General features: G+C 34.7%; 1 protein-coding gene across 3 annotated transcripts in view; it reads left to right on the plus strand.

Annotated features, from left to right (window-relative positions):
- LOC120527806 (alpha-1,3-mannosyl-glycoprotein 4-beta-N-acetylglucosaminyltransferase B-like) overlaps positions 1-22344 on the plus strand; it is a 127347-nt gene that overhangs the window by 22517 nt on the left and 82486 nt on the right. Inside the window, exon 1 of one of the 3 annotated variants that reach the window (XM_039751648.1) lies at positions 5182-5275. The exons of the other annotated variants lie outside the window; for them this stretch is intronic. Within the exon in view, the coding sequence (XP_039607582.1) occupies positions 5221-5275 (55 nt within the window). The 5' untranslated portion in view covers positions 5182-5220. Of the gene's footprint in view, positions 1-5181; positions 5276-22344 lie in introns of those variants that run through there. 3 annotated transcript variants of the gene reach the window in all.

A 22344-nucleotide genomic window follows, 5' to 3' on the forward strand; every position in this document is an offset into this window, starting at 1 on the left:
CCATCCAAAATAGTCCCAGCTTCTCATGTGGCCCCTTAGGAAAATTAATTACCCACCCCAACTTAGACTAATGTTTCTTTTTCCCAGCACCCCCATAAGGGTTTGTGAGGCAAGCGTGACATAGTTGTTAGAGTGTTACAGCCATGTACAGAAGTATTACGCATGCATACTCCATTTTATGTTTAAATTGCATCCCGATCTGCTTCATGCATGTGTGATGTCACTACTCCAGCCTGATTACACCCTGCATGCGCTTATAATAAACAAAACAAAAAAAAAAAATGTTCAGCATTTTCTTTTGGGATTCATCAGCTGACCATAATAAGAACATAATAAATGTATGTCATCGTTATGCATAGATTCATTGTGTGTTGTATCTTAATTGCTGGATTGAGCATGTTGTGTTACTTGCTTCACAGCAGATCAGGAAGTGACAGGGACAGCCTCTCAAGTGTATAATACTGATCTCTTGCATCACAGACTCTTTGGATGTGCAGGTACACACAGGACTTGAGGACTGCCAGTGCCACCAAGTGGGTAACGCAACCTAATTAGTGCCCCTAATTTTGGAACTCTGGGAGCACAAAGGCATATTTTTTAACCTATTACTTATTAGTAGTTATTGTTCCATCTGCATCGTTTGTTTGAGGTATGGTGGTGCTTTGCCTCATAGCCCAGGTCACGTTTTTGGTCACAATCAGTCCAGCATAGTTGGCAGATGATTCCCTAGCTCTCAGGGAAATTTAAAAGACTAATGCCCCATTAGTTCAGTTCCACCTTCTATGTTTACTTCAGTGCATTTTGCCAGGTTTGGCAAAGTTTCTGAGCATCTCTGATTTTGCTGAACTCATGGCGAAGTAAACTCCACAGGGCTCACTCATCCCTTCTCCTGATGTTCACACAATGCACAGTGTTCAAAATGTGCATCTCTCTCTTGTCCATTGCTGCTAGCATAGACTCCAGCTTCTTATTTACTTGAAATGGATAAAGTAGGTTCAGTAGATAGATGGATGACTGGATATTTTTAAGTTTAAGTACTTACATTTTTCAAATTTTCCTGAAAATCATTTTAAGACATACTGAAAAATAAGAATTCCTGACCATCTGTTGCAATTCCTTTCTAAACTGGCTGAGATGATCTTTTATTTTCCTTTAAAACTTAATGTAAGAGATTTTCATTGTGAGTGCTATGTATAGCAAATTTAACACATTTATCATATTTACTATCAGCTTAGGGTTAAAGGGTGTTTTTTTTTTTTTTTTTAATGCTATTCCTATACAGTATATTCTTTTTTGCAGATTTCTGTTGTTGTGCTACTTTTTATTTCCCGTTTATTCTTGTCATCCCATTTTGTGTCTTTTTGCATATGATTACATATTGTAGATCGATAATCTGTCCGCATGTTTTGTTTGTTTTTCTTTTCTTCAATAAGTGATTATAGCAGCATTTCCTTGAAAGCTTAAAATGTCAGTGTCTTTAGCATGCATTTTTCATATACTGTAGTTTTTAAGCAATACTTTCTCTAAAATTTTATGGGCATGGAATGATATTTCATTCATTCAAGCTAGTGTCAAGTTTCTTCAGCATTTCTTACAGTTGTTGTGTAGATTATTTCACATTAATGTACAGTCATCCATGATATAATTCTTGAACGAAATATGACAAACTGAAGCTATTGCCCTAAACTGAAGGATGACTTGAATTATTTTATGTTTTGAGCGCTCAGTCATAGTACATTGGTGTTCAGATTGCTATGCAATGATATATGCTGAGCAGGACCAATTTGCACTGAATTAATTTCTTCAAAATCAAAAAGGAAGCTGACTAAATCAGGCAGAGATTTTCTTCCCTAAAGAGGAAAGTGTCTGTTTGTTGTGTACTCGACTCTTACTGTCTGAGTAATAGGACTTTCCATCGTGCTTCACTACATGTATGCTAAGCATGTAATGTTAGCAGTGAAAATGTGATTAATACTGTACTGGGAAGGGAATAATTCAGACATTAGAAGAAGCAGAAGTGGGAACAGGTGTCAGATTAAGACTTTACCATAAAGCCTGCAATGTATATTTTTATTTAGTTAGCTTTGAGCTCTGTAAGTCTTTATCCAGATGTATATTCTGTATTCCTTTTTGACTAGGCTATTTACAGCTAAATGGGGTGTGCATTTACAGTACCTCTGGGTATTGCCAAGAGACACCTTTTTCTCCTACTTGATCTGTAAATGTTAATTTTGAGATGTTATAGCTGATCATGCTCCTGAAGAAAAACAGCATTGAATATTACATGTTTTAAGGTCTTAGCAGACGTGTGCATTTGCCAGATTAGAAAAAAGAATTTTATATCATAGAGCAAAATTCACAATGAATCTTTGCCAAGAAAGACAAGTTTACACTGGCTTGGATAACATATGCCATTGTGTAAAAATGGTGATTTTTCAGGGCCAGATAACCAGGTCAGGCTGGGGTACCAGTGCCAGAAAGTAAGAGTGACATCCCAGGTGGAAACTTACTGTGTCAGCGGGGGACGCATTTTTGTCATATTTTGATTTTTGTCACACTTGTTACTTAGCATTTATGTACAATTTTTTTATTCTATTAAAACACAAGATTTTCTGCCACATACCTACAATGCAGTATTTGTATTCTGGGTGATATTTTGCAAAAAGTTTTTTGGCAAGGATCTTTTTTTCCCTCTTAGCCAAGCCGCCTATTCTAGTTTTTGTTTTGGAAAGTTTTGGTCTTGAAACATTATCATTAATGTCAGTCACTATTTTCCATAACTGTATCAGAGTTGCAGTTGGTTCCCTTAGATCTGTCCTTTTTTTGTCTATCTTTTATAAATTTAAAAGCAACAGATCTAGATGGTCAGTTTATTTTAATCACTTTTGTGCACTGGACCTCATTGTCGTTAGAGGGTTGTTTAGTAGTCTAGCATACTTCTCCAAGCTTTAGATTTCTGACTTCTGAGCAGTATTTTGTCGCTGTCAGAATTCCTGTTGAAGATGTTGTAATAGGTTGAAACTTAGAGATTACTTTAAAACCAACAATTCACTAATTTCCCTGACAGGTGGAGCGCAACAAATAGTATGTCTTGTTAAAGTAAATATATTTATACTCATAATTACAAAGAATTTTTTTTCTAATCTGAAATTTTTAGTTTTTTAGTTGTAACTATTTTTAACATTTAACTGATTTGTCACATTTAGAGGTTTTATATTTTGAATTTCATTTTTATCTTTAAGTGATCTATAAAGATTTGAATACTGTGTAAACAAACAAAAGAACTGCTGACTGAATACTTCTTTAATGTATAAACTGAACAACATTACCTCCCTGCTGCAGCTGTTTTTATAATATATTTTTTTGTACCAAAGGGAAGTAGTTTTATACACACTAGTAAAATATAAATAAATTTCTCACTTTTGATATTCTAACAGGTCAATGCGTGATTCAGTTTATAAGTAATTGGAAATACTGTAAAGTGAATTCTTTATTGAGTACATACTGCATTGACACTGCTGCAATTGCTATGCCAGTTGTGGTATTAAGATTCGTTGATAGCTAAAAAATAGGCTTTTCACATCCTGTTGTTGTTCAGTTTTGACCAAACTTTTAATTATGTGGTTTAGTGCTAGATCAGAAAATGTTATCTTCTTTTTTCTAAGTAGCGAGGGTCATCTAACTGAGCTAAGAATGTATATGTCACTTTTTAAAGGGTTTTCTTTTTCCTTGAAGCTGTAATTTCAGTTCAGTTTCAACGTCTTGCCTTCTCTAACCATATCTTTTAGCTCAGTTTCTGACAGTTACTGTCTTACCTAAGTAGAAATGCCATGATTTGAGAAAGTGGAATGCTAGAACTGTCAGTGTTGAATTCTACACCATGTTTACCCTTTCCAAACAACAACACTACTATTATGTGTATGTGTGAGTACAGCATAATTTTTTAGTTTAGCCACTACCAAACTCGGGTAGTCCTAGTTCAGAATTGCCCCATTTGGGCCTTAAATTTTAATGTAATGTTGCAGGGTTTTCCAAAGTCCAGAATAATAGGGGAAAGATAAAATATGGTACAGCTTTCTCTGTCTCCCTGGTCTGTTTGCACTTTGTTACATTAATCGCTTATTCCAGTTTCCTCATTCTTCTATATTCAAAAACATTTTGTAGCTTCTAAAGATAAAGATATGAAGTAGTTAATTGCCCTTATATTTTAAAATGTGTTCAACACCTTGTACTACAAAAGTGTTTCAGTGACGGGTTCTTAGAAGCAGATTGACTTCTAAAAGTGTATAAAACAGTGTAAGGGTCACATAACCCAAAGTATATATACTGATATTAATGGAGTGAATCTGTTGGTGTACCAGGCCCAGGGAAGTGATACAAGAGACTAGCAAGGAAAGCTGCAACATGAAATGCTGTAATCTCACCTGAATATACAGTAAATACATTTTTTTGAAAATTATACAAATGTACATTTCCACAGTGACTCGTAGTAGGCCAGTTTAATCAAATGTGCATTAAAATAGGAAAGTAAACTCTTACATTTGGGGAGAATTTACAAACGGTGAAGAAACTGCATTGTCAGAGTTCCAGGTAGGTTGTTTTAACACTAGGAGTGTTTCTTAGATTTGTTCAGCAGTGGACATCTTTGTAATAATTATTTGAGATCTGCTTTTCTCACCTGGAAATAGTCTTTTGATGATATATTTTGTGAACTTCAAATTTTGGCTGATGTTTTGTGTGCTATTGGTGTACATAAATGAAGTTTAAAATCTGTTTTTAAATCCAAGACCTCTTGCTGAAGGGTTTTTAGGTGTGTTCGCACGGAAGGTGTGAAGCACCTATAGCCATGTCTGTCTGTCTGTCCATCCATCCGTTCACCATGGACCAGTTTTATTGAAATGTGGAACACTTATTCTTCAAGGAAATTTGTTGAGACAGTTCATTTTCCATTGAGATATCTTGTACACAGTTTTAAAATATCAAAATCTACCATTGAAAAGCACTAGCAAATTTGCAAGCTCATCTCTCCTAAAACAGTGCAATGTTCAACTACGGCATAGTTTATTGTTTCAGTTTTACCTTGAGAGTGGTTACACCGACTTGTACACATTCCTCTTTTTCACCTCCGATAGATGCTACTGACGGCAAGCAGGTCCCCAACACAAGTTAATGGAAACCTAGCACACTGCAAACCTCTCATCAGCAAGTCAAGCAAGGTGCATGCAGAAGCCACTGCAGGCATCTTCCTCCTCCCAGTGCTTTAAATTAGTAACAGGTGAGTTCATTGATCTAACTAATTGTACATGTATAAAATGCAAGTAAGGAAAACAGTGTTATATTTGTTTAAATGAAGTATCCTGTGGTATGCAAGCTGCTGTGCACAGAGCAAATAAATGTTTAGATAGTCCTATTTAACATACGCTAACCAAAGTTCAGAGCTTTATTATCTGCACATTATAATGATTTCAGCGCTTTATTGCCATTATATTAGGGTCGCCAAGATGACCGAGACAGTCCAGCTTTTCAGGCTGTGCTTCCTGATAAAGAATATCAAAATGCTCCAGTCTTAACAGGCTAACCATCTAATAAAACATTGCTCTGCCATCCTCACTGTATATTTAGAACTGCGTATACAAAACTCTGAAAGGACCTACCAGGTGCCCCAGATCTTAGTCTGATACCGTAAAACCTATGATGGGGAAAGCTTAATTAAGAAATTGTGTTTAAATTTAACAGCTTTGCCAAGACAACCATGAAACGGACAAAAACAAACAGTACTGTCATTTATTTGTTTCCAATTCAAGCATTGTGTGGAATCATATGATTATTTGTAAAAGTGTTTCCCTTGAACTCACCTGAATGTTACACCATGCGTACATTTTGTAACTCATTTTTTTTTCTTCCCTGAGACACCTAATAATGAGGGGGAGCACCACACCATACTAAAAAGATGATATTTTGAAAAGTCATTTTCAAAATATGAGTTCAATGTATTTTTGGAAGGAGGGTATTTTTTTTTATTTTTTTATTTTTTTATTTTTATTTATTTTTTTTTTTTTGTGTGTCCAGGTTGAATTGAAGTTATGAGAAGATGATAGAATTGTTGTACTGTTTGCCCGTTCGCATTAGCACATATACATTATTTTCACATTGAGTCAAATGCAAAGCTAAAATGTAGGTTTTCCAGAAGACACAGCTTAGCATCTGTGAGATGTACTGTACCTGTTACTTTTCATTTCGAGGCTTTGTCAGTTTTTTTTTTCTTTCCTCCTTACAGTAAGTGACTGCTCAGTGACTGCACTTTAAACGGAAGTAATTCTATTTTAAGGAAGTAGACAGGTGCCAGTAGATTATTATATCATTATATTATTATAAAGACTAAAAGGAAAAGGGCCAAAATTAAATATAAGTGCCTTTTAAACTTGACATGGAAGTGAGCAACTAATACAAGTACTTTATGTTGGCCCATATGTATCACTTGCAGGGGTTTTAACACATGAAGTGCCTCCAAGCTGTCAAGTATGAGCCAGCACTTAAACACAATCCAGAAAATTGGAAGTCCTCTGATTGATAACACACCATTGATTGAAGAACTAGGAATCCCATCTCCTACTGATGGAGGGAGGAGTTGCTAGGATATGACATAAATAAACTGGATTAATTCTGCTGGATATTAACAATAACCACCACTGAAGATTATTTAATGGTATGGGGTGTAACAGAAGGATTTATTGTCTTAATTTGTAATCCAGCATACTACAGTTATAGAAAACTTTTGGAATGGTTTTATGAATATGATAGTGAATACATTTTCTGTTGTGCCTCATCAAGTTTACTTCACCAGATCAGTTCAATCAAACTTATGTGAATTAAAATGGAATAAACTATTCAGAATTGCTTGTTTTTCATTCCAGACTCTGCTATTGACTTGACTATTAATGTCATATTCTTTATCGCCACATTCCTTTTTACAGTATGTCTATAAATGATGTCTGTAAAATGACCTGGTCACAACTCTACCTTACAGCACTGTAGCATTTGACCCATTTGTACTTTATACTGTTTGTTTGTTTATTCTCTTTGCTTATATAATAGTTTTTAACAATTGTTACTGATGTTTTTGGGCAACCTGAACCCTGAATTCAGCCTGAGAGGATGAATGAAGTATCTATCTATGTATCTGCCTATCTATCTAAATGTAGAAAATGACACCAAAGAACTTTTGGCTTTAACTATGTATGGAAAGGTAAAAGAATTCGAAACACTGCCTCTATTTTTTTTAGTTGACTAACATGACCAATTGTATTGTTTCTCTTTAAGTTAAACATGATATGGTAGGATTAGTTTTGTATTGTTTTCATAATTAAAAACTGCTGTGAAGTAGTCCCCAGTATCAGTAATGTGCAAGTATATTTTCAGGGCTTAAAAGTTATTCTGATGCTGCAAAGATCTGCAGCATTTTACTTTTTTTTGTGACTTTTTCCCTTGCTTATCATACTGCAAGCAGTATAAAACCCATCATACTAAGCTACACAGCTTGGTTTTTCAGTATGAGATTATAAGGAAGCAACCATGCTAAATATGTGGGTGGAAGGTTGTATTTTGATATCAATAGGGATGGGCCAACATAGTTTGCATGTTTCAGCTAAAACATTACCTTTTTAAATTTATTAATGTAAAAATGTTTGTCTGCCTTGCTTTTATTTGCTTTTTAGTTGATTTACTGGAAATAGTTATTCAACTATAAAATCATAAGCCCTATGGTGTGTTTGTTTATTTATTTATTTTTTTCTTTTTTTCTTTTTTTTTTCCCCTGGAAACTACAGACCTACCCGTTTTTCTTATAGTGTTTCATATAATTAACATAAAACAAAAGTATTTATAAAACAATGTGAAAATAATTATGATAGTTCTTGAATATATACACCATCCAAAAGTGATATACATGCTGGAAAGGCAGAATATGCAGTAAAGTCCATCCATCCATCCCGCTACATCCTAATCACATGGTCATGGGGGGTCTGCTGGAGCCAATATCAGCGAACACCGGGTGCAAGGCAGGAAACAAACCCCGGGCAGGGCGCCTGACCACCACAGGGCGCACACACACACACATACCAAGCACACACTGGGGACAATTTAGGATCGCTAATGCGCCTAACCTGCATGTCTTTGGACTGTGAGAGGACCCAGAGGAAACCCACGCAGACATGGGGAGAACATGCAGACTCCACGCAGGGAGGACCGGGAAGCGAACCCGGGTCTCCTAACTGCGCGGCAGCAGCGCTACCCACTTCACCACCGTGCCGCCCTGCAGTAAAGTGTTGGTTGGTAATGTCAGCAACAGTGTTAAGACTCTTGACAAAATAAGATTCTGGACATAACCTGATTTTGTCGAAGAATTTTGAGAAGACAATCTTTTTAAAAAAAAAAAAAATTCCAAAATGTTTTTTTTTTCTGGCAGCATTATATTTCTTCAAGATTCACATTGTTTTATCAGAGCACTTGGAAAGGACAGAAGCTGTTGGTATTGAGAAAGACCAGAAAGGAAGAGCTGGCTTTAAATAAAATAAATATATTTAATTAATTATTTAATTAAAAGGAGTGGCAATTCAAGGTGCCATGTAGATGGGTACAAAATTTGCTTAAACACTCGGAACAAAAAGTTATGTTGAAAGAAACTTAAACATTAAAAATTAAATCCCTCAATTATTATTTCTGAGGCCATTGCTGTTTGTAATTATTTTTATACACCACCATGATAAAAAATATAAATAGGAGATTGCATTGATATTGCAATTATTCATGCTTTTTGTTTCAACAGAGCTGGATTGAAATTAGAGTTTTACTTTTCATTTGTCAGCCTGACAGGTACAGGCTTATCTGTATCCCAACTCTATCATTGTTTAAATGTTCTGTGCATTAGGCAGGAATATACCACGAAAGGCCCTATAAAACTTTGAAATGCAGTTGGCCCTAGTGAAAATCAGTGAATACATTCAACAATGTAGGCTAACACACACAGACACCAAGGTGGAGAGAGAGAGAGAGGTACAATACATGTACAACACAGCATGATTACTGCTGATTCTGTACAGCTAAGACAAAGTGTGCAGTTCAGTTCTTCAGTGAGCTGTAACTTTTTACATAATTTAACTTATTATAATAAATTTCTGTATATATTTCTGGTAGTAAATGCTAAAAATATATTAATATTGCAGATATTTTGGACATTAAGGACTCATTTCGAGTTTTTCTATATATTGTTTAGCTTTAGCACATTGTCTGTGATTTTCTTCAGTAGGCTGCAAATCTCTCAAAGTAATTTCAGTTTAATTATTGATGACAATCCCAGAAATAAGTGGATTTGCAAATCAATAAATGGCAAAGGCCAGCTGTATTAACAAAACAGTATAAGAATGTTTGGCAGCTTATTTAATAATAAAAAGTAAATGTTTTATACTTCATGTATCATCCCCTCCCTTTTAAGCTTTGAGTTGTGTATCTGATTGGTGTACAGGGTAATGGTAGGTATTAGGAGAGTTCTAGAAAATAACGGTCAAGAAAAAAGTCAAAAGACAATATTACAGATGCAGTATCCTTCCTTGTGAATCACTCAGAGTGCTTATGTGTGAGACCTGTTTACAGAAACCTTGCAGCTAATGTTTGTGTGGATTAAATGGTTTCATGTTTTAAAAGGTAAAAAAGGGTTCAGTCAGTAATGCGCATAATGGGGGTAATTGTTACAATTTCCAGCACAGTGGTAGTTCAACAAGACAAGTATAATTATTGATTACATGTTTTTATAGTTTTTGTTTTCTGTTAATGAATGTATTTCTTTTATTTTGTCTTTTTTGAAATAATTTAATATTAGGCACCAAGATCTTTACTATTTTAGTGAAGAAAATTAGTCAAATTAGTCCATAATAGTCTTGTTTGTTAAGCAGTCTAATGTTTTAAAGATATGCAGGGTACAGTCCATGAAAAGATGTGATGCCATTATTGGCATCAATCTGCATACAAAAAATATAAGTTGGTGTAAAATTGTGCAGTCATGCAGTCCTTCATTGTCAAGTGCCCTATAGTAAAAATGGAGGTTATCTATCATTTTTTAAATTTAGCAATTTCCAATGCAACTCTTGTATTTTTACTTCACATAGTTTTGTATTACTCAGTCTACAGGGTCTTTCACCGTGAGCATAAACATTTTCACAAAGCTCGTCACTTACCAATTACATTTGTCTTGTTGATTGGTAAAACCCAATTTTGCCTCTCCTTTGTAGCCTGACATTTTTGAAATATAACACAAGTATAGGAACTACTCTTGAGTTTTCTTTCATAAATGCATAGCTAATTGGTTCAGTCTTTGCTGGGCTACATTCAAAGTCACATAAAACTTAGTATAGCATGTAAGGTTCATACTATGGTTGATGACCAGCATTTCCTTGTGCTTGATTTTTATGTATTATGTGGCAAGATTGTAATAGATTTTTGACATATTTAAATTACAATCAAGCACCTTTGTGTGAGCTGAAATAAGAATCTTTCTTTTATATGGTGCCTTTTCATCATTATCATTATAATTTTCATTTTGCTTTTCCAGGTGTCCTGGTCATCTTTTCTATTTCATAATAAGCGTGTTAGTCTAATGCTGAGGTAGTTGCATCCTTTCAACATTCAGTGTAATTACTAGGATACAAACTACATAAAAAGGCAACTTTAGTAGAAAATAACAAAATAGATTTAATCATTTAAAGCTAAGTAATACAAAGAAATATATAATAAAAGATGCCATAACACATTGATGGTTCTTTTCTGATTTTGCCATCTTTTATTTCTAGAAAACAGCAGACTTTCCTTAGCTTTAGGTTTTTTGTTCCCTTTACATGAAGCCCATACAAAATATATGCCAGTGACAAATGTAAACTTAAAACATCCTGGCATTGAGAAGGTGTTCTTTCTGCAAAACAACCAAAACTCCGCATTATAACCAGCAAAAGTGAACCTAGAGATGCGCTTAGGTGTATAGAGTAAACAAAATATTTGGAGTTGTTTGTTCTCCATGTGGTATTTTGCTTATGACTTTGTGTGATTGTCTTGAACTTTACTTTACTGCATTGTGATCTTGTGGTGGTTAATGTCCTGGTTCACATCCTGGAAAGGATTCTGTTCTTGTTTTCTGACCAGCAAGTTATTTGCTTACCTGATCAGCTTTTTAAGGAGTCTTGGCCTTTCTCATGTTAGGATGAAAACTAGATATGTATACTCCGCCATGCAATTGTTTCTGAAGATATTTTTGTGTGGTTTGTGTAGGACATATAGACTTTGCAGCAAATACTTTTGGCTTTGTTTAGTTTATCATTTTGTTTATTTGATAGTATATCAACTTTTTTTTATTTAAATTTAATAAAAGGGCAAATGGATGCACCTAAATAAAAATCGTACAACTTGGTATTTCTGAGCATAAAAAGAATACATACACTATATTAAAAGGCATGTTCAAAACCTACATTTTTTATTTAACTTTTTTAATGAAGAATGGATGTCTTTGCAGAAAAAGAATGTCTGTCCTAAAATAAATTTAATAGGTCATGGGGTTTTTCTTTTATTTTTTTACTTAAATGAGCTTACTTGTTGAATGGCATGCAAAGGTGCAAATGATACAGGGCTGATCTTCCATCCACCCATACCTGCTCTGTTTATAGGATGCTGCATTATTTAGGAACAGCTTAAGGTTAAAAAAATCAAGTAAGTTAACATGTAACAAGAAAATTAAGACTATTAAACATTATGCATCTACCTGTACTCTCATTTCATACATACAGTGTGTAAAGCCCCAAATGATGTGTTTAGTTCAGACTGTCAGTATAATTAACCATCTAAATACATGAGGAGATCAGTTAACTCAAGGGATTGGCCCCTGATTAATACATAGCTCAAAATGAAACCCCTCAAAAACACTGGTACTTGAGTTACCAGGGTTGATGGTCCCTGTTGTGGACTGATACTTTGCTTGTTCATATATAGTTCCTCTCCCCCAAACCCCGAAACAGAATCCACATGGAATAAAGCAGATATTGTCAGTAGTTAAATACCCAAGTTATTTTTGGGTGCCAAGTATTTTTTCATTTTTGTAATATTATATATGTAATCTGCAATCCAGTTACATTATCACCAGACATGCAATCAACGGTTTAAAATTATCTTGGCCCTGGAAAAGAACCTCTTTTGTGTGCAGTTACTTTTGTTCAGAAATAAAGGCAACTGTAAAAGGGACTTTGTTTGCTGTGGCTTTGTGCACCTTATCTATCTTCTCAAACTAAACACATAGTACTTTATTTTTTCCCAAATCAATTGTTCCTATCTGTATATCTATGTACTGTATATATGGGTTAACCAGTCATTTTACTCACTGCACCTTGGATAATAAGATTTAACAATTGTTTTTTTTGGATAGCATGCTATGTCAAAACTTTGTAGTCTCTTCCACTTCAGTATAATTTGTTTAGACATCAATCAAATCTGTTTTATCGGCATCTTAAATAAATTCACTCTCTGAAAAAGCCCTGCTTCTTGCTGCTTTTAAACAAATTAATATTCTAACAAATAAGACTGAGTATCCAACAAAGTGAAAAACTATATGAATAAAATAAATTAATTTTAAACTTTCTTACAGACAATATGCAATTTAGATAGTTGAAGCAAGATTCCTCTTAGTATTTGGCCTGTTCAGAGTTTTCATAGTCTCTAGTTTATTTCAAAAGTCACTATTATGCTAGGTCTGAAATGCTTCTTCAACTGGTGTGGTGAATCATATAAGTTTTTCAGTTCCTTGGTAATTTTATGCCAGTGCCTTTCCTTTTTGACTATTATCATTTTCTATTTTCAAACTGTTATGTTTGCTCGTTTTAATTAGAATGCTGTTTTCTCTTGTATATACTCTGACATGCCAATAAGTGGGTTTCATTCATTTACTATAGCTGATTTTTTTTTTTTTTGATCAAAAACTTCTCTTATTGCAACCTCTTAACTCTGTGTCTAGCACATCTTCAACCACTTAACTTTAGACACTGTTATTAGTAATGTGGAAGCAAAGCTGGTAAACTCTAAGCTGCAAATGTGTCTTCACTCCAGACTCTTGTGACCAGGAACAAGATATGTAATCTGCTAGTTATAGTTGTAACGGTTGTCTGGAATATGTGTGTGCCACTGAATTTGTACCTTTTCCCATTCCTGTCATTAGTGGGATGGCTTAATTTGTAAGGCTGGCCAGTTCTACGTGGGGAGGGGAGCACCTGGCTTGGAGGGCCAACAGACTGTATGGGGAGGAGCCAACAGTATGTAAATGGGTGGCGGGAAAAAGGAGAACAGAAGTGCAAAGCCAAGAAAGAAATGGACACCATCACAGGAAAAGGCAAAAGGGAATCTTAATTTCAAGATGAATTATATTTACTTTTGGGTGAAAAGTATTCAGGAGAGGGCCTAACGGGCCAGCACAAGGAACTGTTAATCTGTACATTTCCCGAAATAGGAGGTATGGTCAGCACCTCATTCCCCACCGCAGACTGAGCTCGACATTCTGTACAAATAATATTTAAAGGACTATGAATACATTATTTTTTTTTCTTTTGCTCAAATTTCTGTATTAGTAGCTTATGTATTTAAGTGTTTTGTGCCGCGATTTGTGTTGCATATTATGTATATAGGAATTTTTTGTTACAGTAAGTGTGTGTATTGTCTTCCAATAATCCTTTTTTTACTTAATCCTGCTTTCATTGGTGTGTCTGTGTACTTGGGGTGGTGTAGTAGGAAAGTAGTGTTGGTCATTCACGCCTCAGATTATTTTTTTTAGAGAGTGGAAAAAAAATAGTTCACCTTGCTACAAAGAAAAACGTGGGTATTTCTTGTAGCCAAAGCACTCATTTATGCCTGAATTTAGATTTAGACTATTTTAATAGTCTTCACAAACTATAAGTTGTAACTGACTAGAGATTTATGAAGATCTCTCATTCATAATTATATATATTTTTTAAATCTACTCTCCATTTTCTGTTAGGTTTACTTTAAGGTAAGGCTCTTAATAAGGGTAAACAAGGTAATCTGTGCTTACTGGCAGTTTATGATTTGAACTATAAGAAATTAATTGTTCAGCTGTTTTGGCTGTATAATAAAATTAAATGAAGGTCACAAGTGTTAGTGCATGTGTTGTAGTATAGATTGAATAATAAAAAGAAACAAAATAAAGAGGAAAAAACTGCAATTTATAAGAAAGTATGACTTAAGTTTAAAATCTTTAGTATATACTTTGGTCTTGAGAAACTAATAATTTTCTTAGTAGTGTCAATAGCCATTCTGAAACTGACAGAGGTATGAAAAAAGGTAGAAATAAGATACTGTGTCTGTATTGACTGTAGTATGTTAGGTCAAAATTCATTTTGTGTTACATACATGTAGCTGTGTTAACAATAAGACCTGTACATTCTCATTGAAATGTTGCCTTTTGTTAGTATGGAAGCTTTAAAAGCAAAAAAAAAAAATTAGGTTAAATCTTATTTCGCCTTTTAAGATGTGTAACTAGCTATATTTTAAATAAAATGAAAGACATTAAAAAATGTCCTTCCATTAATTTCTTAATTCTCTTACTGTATCTAGCTCAAGGTTGCAGGAGCTGATGCTTATCCCAGCACTCCATTGCAAGATGGGAACCATCCCTTGACTAGGTGCACTTCTGAAGATGCCTAGAATCTCTCATTCTAGCTCACTTAGCATATGTGTCTGTGGGTTTGAGAAGTTTCTGAAATACCTGGAGAAAAATTCTTGCAGCCACGGAAAGAATACATAGGTTCTACTCCACAATGTCAGGGCCAGGGTTTGAACAACTAGTAGATAATTTTAAATTGTTATACAAAAACTATTACCAAATTTAACCCCAAAATGTTTATAGTTAGTCACTGTTTCTAGTTCATCTAATAGATCTATAAAAGTTACATTTTTAAATTTATTTCTACAAACGTACAGTGCAATTTCCATGGTTTCTCTGAATATTAAAGTAGTGTTATCAGCATATTTGGAAACATGGCAATCATTTTGTATTTGGAACAATGATCATTTTTCTAATAAATAAATAGTTCAGTCAGGGTTGACTGCAAAACACCTCAAATGATTAGTGAAAATAAAATTTCATAGTTGTGTATTCTACTAATACTTTAATGAAGAAATGGATTTAATATTAAAATTCTTGACAAAATTATTATTGTTTGCAGTAATACAACACAACCTCCAAGGAAGTTTCCTGCCTTGCATCATGTGGTTGCTGGGAAATGCTCCAACCCCCACTCCCTGCTAATGATAAAGCAGGCTTAGAAAATGGTATGGTATCCAGAGGCATTCATAACAGTAAGGGTCAAGAGGAAGAAACAAATCTATCCAGGAAGATAGTTAATTGCATACACAATAACAATAGTTCTACAGTGGTGTGAAAAACTATTTGCCCCCTTCCTGATTTCTTATTCTTTTGCATGTTTGTCACACAAAATGTTTCTGATCATCAAACACATTTAACCATTAGTCAAATATAACACAAGTAAACACAAAATGCAGTTTTGAAATGATGGTTTTATTATTTAGGGAGAAAAAATCCAAACCTACATGGCCCTGTGTGAAAAAGTAATTGCCCCCTGAACCTAATAACTGGTTGGGCCACCCTTAGCAGCAATAACTGCAATCAAGCGTTTGCGATAACTTGCAATGAGTCTTTTACAGCGCTCTGGAGGAATATTGGCCCACTCATCTTTGCAGAATTGTTGTAATTCAGCTTTATTTGAGGGTTTTCTAGCATGAACCGCCTTTTTAAGGTCATGCCATAGCATCTCAATTGGATTCAGGTCAGGACTTTGACTAGGCCACTCCAAAGTCTTCATTTTGTTTTTCTTCAGCCATTCAGAGGTGGATTTGCTGGTGTGTTTTGGGTCATTGTCCTGTTGCAGCACCCAAGATCGCTTCACCTTGAGTTGACGAACAGATGGCCGGACATTCTCCTTCAGGATTTTTGGTAGACAGTAGAATTCATGGTTCCATCTATCACAGCAAGCCTTCCAGGTCCTGATGCAGCAAAACAACCCCAGACCATCACACTACCACCACCATATTTTACTGTTGGTATGATGTTCTTTTTCTGAAATGCTGTGTTCCTTTTACGCCAGATGTAACGGACATTTGCCTTCCAAAAGTTCAACTTTTGTCTCATCAGTCCACAAGGTATTTTCCCAAAAGTCTTGGCAATCATTGAGATGTTTCTTAGCAAAATTGAGACGAGCCCTAATGTTCTTTTGCTTAACAGTGGTTTGCGTCTTGGAAATCTGCCATGCAGGCCGTTTTTGCCCAGTCTCTTTCTTATGGTGAAGTCATGAACACTGACCTTAATTGAGGCAAGTGAAGCCTGCAGTTCTTTAGATGTTGTCCTGGGGTCTTTTGTGACCTCTCGGATGAGTCGTCTCTGCGCTCTTGGGGTAATTTTGGTCAGCCGCCACTCCTGGGAAGGTTCACCACTGTTCCATGTTTTTGCCATTTGTGGATAATGGCTCTCACTGTGGTTCGCTGGAGTCCCAAAGCTTTAGAAATGGCTTTATAACCTTTACCAGACTGATAGATCTCAATTACTTCTGTTCTCATTTGTTCCTGAATTTCTTTGGATCTTGGCATGATGTCTAGCTTTTGAGGTGCTTTTGGTCTACTTCTCTGTGTCAGGCAGCTCCTATTTAAGTGATTTCTTGATTGAAACAGGTGTGGCAGTAATCAGGCCTGGGGTGGCTAATGAAATTGAACTCAGGTGTGATACACCACAGTTAGGTTATTTTTTAACAAGGGGGCAATTACTTTTCACACAGGGCCATGTAGGTTTGGATTTTTTCTCCCTAAATAATAAAAACCATCATTTAAAAACTGCATTTTGTGTTTACTTGTGTTATATTTGACTAATGGTTAAATGTGTTTGATGATCAGAAACATTTTGTGTGACAAACATGCAAAAGAATAAGAAATCAGGAAGGGGGCAAATAGTTTTTCACACCACTGTATATCTCAATTACTGTAATAGTGATATTGCAATTGAAATGTAAAATATACAGCATTACTGAATTTGTAGAGCAGGACTGTTTCATTGAGGTTATTTTTTTTAATGAGACTGTAAAGGATGCCTATTTTACTTGACTTCTGTCAATGCATGTTATGTGTTCTTTGTGCTGATATAGTATGTGCTAAACAATCAATAATGCTTTTCAAATCGGCATTATTTTATTGTAAATAATTTGATAAATATTCTTGCAACCTTTATAAAGGCAGCAATTAAAAAGAAACGGTCTATAAGCTTTTAGATAGTGTACTTTTAAAATGACTATATATTTCTTATCAAACCCCACAGCCCACTGAAATTTTTAACTCCTATGCTTTGTTTTCTGTTAATTGCAGCTGAACGTATTATGATCTTATTGCCGTTAATGATTGTGTGCTTATGGTTAAGATAGTAAATGGCGGGCTTTCGGTATCTGATGTGTTGTACAGAAGTGTTCAGATTTATTTGACTCATTAAACATTAAAACAACTCCTTCAGTACATAGGTACCACTCCTCTTTACAACATTACTTAAATCTGGTTTGTCATTTACTGTATATCTGGAAACATTTGCAGGAGCTACAGAAGTCCAACAGAGTTTTGCACATTTAAACATGGTGTATTAATCAGAATGTCACCCTAATATACTTTATCAGACTTTTCACATGTAGATGAGTTTTGTATGAACTGCTTAAATATAAAACATACACAATGTACTTCTAAATCATGTAATAATTTAGGTACTTGTTACTGTTTCTGTAGCCTTTAAAGACCTTTGATTACAAAACTGTAAACGAAACTTTGAGCTGAGTTTAGGAATAACCTCTTATGGGGGTTCAGTACCCAGAAGGATGAATGAGAAGTCTGTAAGCAATATGAACATAGGAAAGGTGCTATATTAAAAAAGCAGAGGAATTTAAAGGTTATTATTATTATTAATATGTGTAAAATGCTTAAAGAATATCTCCATGGTTAACAAAACAGTTCAGTAATGACAAAATAAAAATAAAAAAACAGTGTGGCGCCATAGTATATAGTACACTTGACTTTTCTCCTAGCAATTCAGTGTGGTCACTGAATTGTTTTTGAGCTTTACCAGGTCTTCACACATTTACATGGGTTTTTCTCTAGGTATTCCCCTTTTCCTTCCATTTCCAAAAGGTGGGTATGTTAGTTTAATTAGCAGCTGTTAATTGTTCACTTTAAGCTGGCTCATTGTGTCCAAGTGAGGGTGTGTATATGAATGTGGACTGTCTGATCACTGCATTGTTGTTTATACTGTAGATTCATTCTTGCCACATGTACAGAGTAAGATGAAATATAGTGCTAGTCAACATGCACCCCTTTGCCAAAAATACAATTTACAGTGATAAAATGTAGTCAGAAGAAGAGAAGATCTGCAGTTTCACTCATCTTAAGCTCTTCTAGAAAGAAAAGTATGGGAGGAGGAATTGCAGTATCTAGGCATATTGAATTGATGGAGATTTATCCAAATGAACACAACTGGACTCCTAGCAAAATGTTTGTTCACGCAGTAATAGTTAAAGGATGTGCTCTGAGATTTGTCATCTGGGGCCTAAAATTGGATTAAGTGGGATAGAAAATGTATAGCTGGATGGACACCGTCCCTGCACCAACATGAGTTAGTAGTAGCAGCAGATGTACCTTCTGGTAGAAATTACTGCTATGTTAATTTTAGGGTCAGACTCCACTAGCTCTACTGTTACCAAACATACATCTTGAACTCCAGCTCCATATTGTCTTTGTGACTGACAACCTGGCTTTGATTGACACTTTCCTAGTATATTTATTTGTTTAGGCAATTTTCAGTTCTACTTTAACAATATTTTAAGGCATTTTACTACAGTATAGTGCATCTACTTCATTATCTTAGCTTTCATGTGGCCAGCAGTAGTTTATGTACCTGGATTTTTTTATTTCTTGCAGCATTAGTTTCAGTATTACTTTTCACAAGTCTATCAGGCCCTGACGCAGTGGAGCTCCACAGGGCTTCATGGTGTTTTTCAGATGCACCTGCAGTAAACATGATGTTTAACACTGAAACCGAAATAGTTGATATTGGTCTTATCAGATCACTTAACTCTTCTTCCATTAGGTATGATACTCCAAGATATCTTCTAGCAATCAGAAGTCAGTATTTGAGGCAAGTTTTATTTGCTGTGATATGTCCTTTTAAACCTAGATGTTCTACTTTATGAAATGCTCAGTTGTGAAGGATTCTTTATGTGCAGCAGCTTCAGAGAAGAATTTTGTTTATTTCCTTGCAGTGGACCTCCATGTGCTTTGGGGGATGATCAGTGGATTAGAAGTTTTCTGGTACTGATCCCCCTAAATAACCCCATTCCACAATTTCTCTGAATGTGTTTTTTTTTTTTTTTTTCTTCTCATGATAAAGTTTGTTTGAATTTATGATAACCAGCCATAACAGTAGTAATTTCACTGATGCTTGTTTAGGTGTATCATAATAAAATGGTCTATACATAGGGAGGAAACATTTTTCTTTTTATATCATATTTTTAAATAACTTTGAACAATCTGTACATTTTTTTTTAGCTTGATGGCTTTTTTATGTTTATCATTGGCTCAAAACTAGAAAATAAATACATTCAAATTTTATACTGTTAGAGTTAATTTTTGAAACATTCAAGAATGTTGAATGCATATAAGATATTGGAATGAATGCCCAGTAGAGGTTAAAAAATCTAATTTGTACAGTACTAATGGGACAGAATACTGATATTAGCTTTTGTTTACGTGTGAAATCACTAATTTAAACCATAATTTGAATTCACTGTTTCCATAATAGGAAAACCATATGTGGGTGATTTAGTACCATGTGATTCAGTTGTTTAATCCAATTTATAGCTGTACAATGGAAAAGGGAATATGCTTGAAGCTTTGGTGGAGCACCATCTTGGTCAAAGGGTAGTCCTTGTGGGAAGGAGGGTTATTATGAAAATATTGTAACCATGAATTTATTCATGCTGCAGATGTACAATCATCAGTGGTTGTTGGAGGGCTTGTAAAGCTTTACAGATATGAGAAAGTAATTTTGTCACAATTATGTAATTACAGTAGGATAAGGTTGAATTATTGTCAGATTTCTCACCCATTTCAGCCTTTCATAACAATATCCCAGTCACCCATCGCCCATTCCATTGTTAAGCTTAAGCAAAGTTGAAGTTTCAGAGTTTAAGTCATTATGTTTTCAGTAACTATTATGCATAGACAGAGAATATGGAAAGTGAAAACATATTTTTTTTATCAGTTTTTCCCTTTTTAACTCGCCAAATATATGTTCATTTAATATACTAACAGTTTTTTTTTTTTAGAAGTTTAATTAGTTGAAAATAATTGTTTAAAAATCATACTTTTAAAACAGCACATTTTTCTGTGAAGAATGATAGTGACAATGTTGCTCTGTTTCAATTATTTGAATAGTAATTAATCAATAAGGAAACACCACACCAACATTGCATTTCCTAGTAGTCAGGCTCAAATGAACTGTGTTGTTTAATTTGACGCTCAAATATATTGCACTAGCCGACTCCTACCGTAGCATATGGCGGTGTAAGAATAGGAACGGAAAATGACGAGAAAGGAATTCAGAAATCAAGCAGAAAGAAAAACTTCTTGAAAGACGCAGGTGTTTTGCTGGAGACGACAGATAATGAGTGGAAAGATCTAACCCTAGAAAAAGCCACGTACAACTGACTGTGACAGAAGACTTGTTGTTGTAGATTAACACAAATCTTTCCAAACGTAATGTAAGGCAGGATGTTGGGGTCGTGTTTGAAGTAAATGACAATGATAGCATGGAGAATCTCGGAAAGAGCTTGAATTTCAGCTTCACCACCATAAACTCCAGATGTTGTCATGTAAGTACAACATTACTCCAAGTTATTGTCTGCTTTTACATGCATTTTTATTACTATTTAATATTGCTTTTTGTATCGGTATACTGCTGCTGGATTATGTGAATTTCCCCTTGGGATTAATAAAGTATCTATCTATCTATGCAAAAAATTCATCATCAGAAGGCTTTTTACCTACAAATAAAGGCTATTAGGACTCGAGATAGACAGACAGAGTTTTAAGGCATTATTGCAATAAATCAACAACACGGACTCAACCCAATTCGGCCGAATGAGATTGAGCAATGATCATTACAGCCATTGAAGTATTTATAACAATTTCTTATCATTTTGGCTCATTCAATTAGCTTATTCTGCACCTGGCTTCACTGTCCATTGTTCCTCTTGGTGTCTGTTTGGCTTATTTTGATTGGTCTAAGACTGGGTGGAAGGCCTCCTCTTTACCATTTTTGGGGTTTACTATGTAATTTCCTATCTTTTCTAACCTTGCTCTAATGAGCTTGTTTGCCTACCTCCTCTGACTCCCTTTTTTCTCCTTACTTTTCCTATTACTGGCCCCCTTATGGAATGTGTTATCTTTCTATTCTGTTCCCATTTTTCTCTAACTGGCCAAGGCTTCAATTCCATATATGGGTTTTTCTCTCATCGTTTCCTCTCTTAAGCCTTCCAAACTTTTTACAATAGTGACCTGAAGCTTTTAAGCTTTAATTAAAAAGAAGTATAGTATGTGCTTTCATTTTAACATTGCTTGGCATGCTTGATTTGTCTTAATTTCTACACTAAAGTTAATTGCTAATATATTCTTATAATATTTTTGCTAATGCCTGCCTTTACTAAGATTTTCTCTTCATGCATTAGGTCAGCGTGACCCTGCTTACAGTAAAAGCGTTTCTGCTGATTCAGCAACCCATCTGGTTTTCTCTGTTATCTCTTCCTAGCCTTGAATCACAGGTGTTCTCAAACTCTTATCCTGTCCAAAACTGGACTTGGTGTATCAATTAGCTGTTCTTTTCTTTACTTTGGAAATTTTAATGTAAGCCTATAAAATAATGCAATATAACTGATTTTTAGTTAACTATTTGCTTAACATTCTAATTTATGCTTAATCTAATGTTTTAGAAGCTTTTAATTACTTTTTATGACTTTATATGCTAATTTGCTATTCTCTTATGCTAATACAAAATTATCTATCTATCTATCTATCTATCTATCTATCTATCTATCTATCTATCTATCTATCTATCTATCTATCTATCTATCTATCTATCTATCTATCTATCTATCTATCTATCTATCTATCCTTGTTGTCATAACTCGATTTGCGTTGGAAAGAACAACA

The sequence above is a fragment of the Polypterus senegalus genome, chromosome 4 (genome assembly GCF_016835505.1).
Source record: "Polypterus senegalus isolate Bchr_013 chromosome 4, ASM1683550v1, whole genome shotgun sequence".
In the NCBI taxonomy this organism is placed as follows: Eukaryota; Metazoa; Chordata; class Cladistia; order Polypteriformes; family Polypteridae; genus Polypterus; species Polypterus senegalus.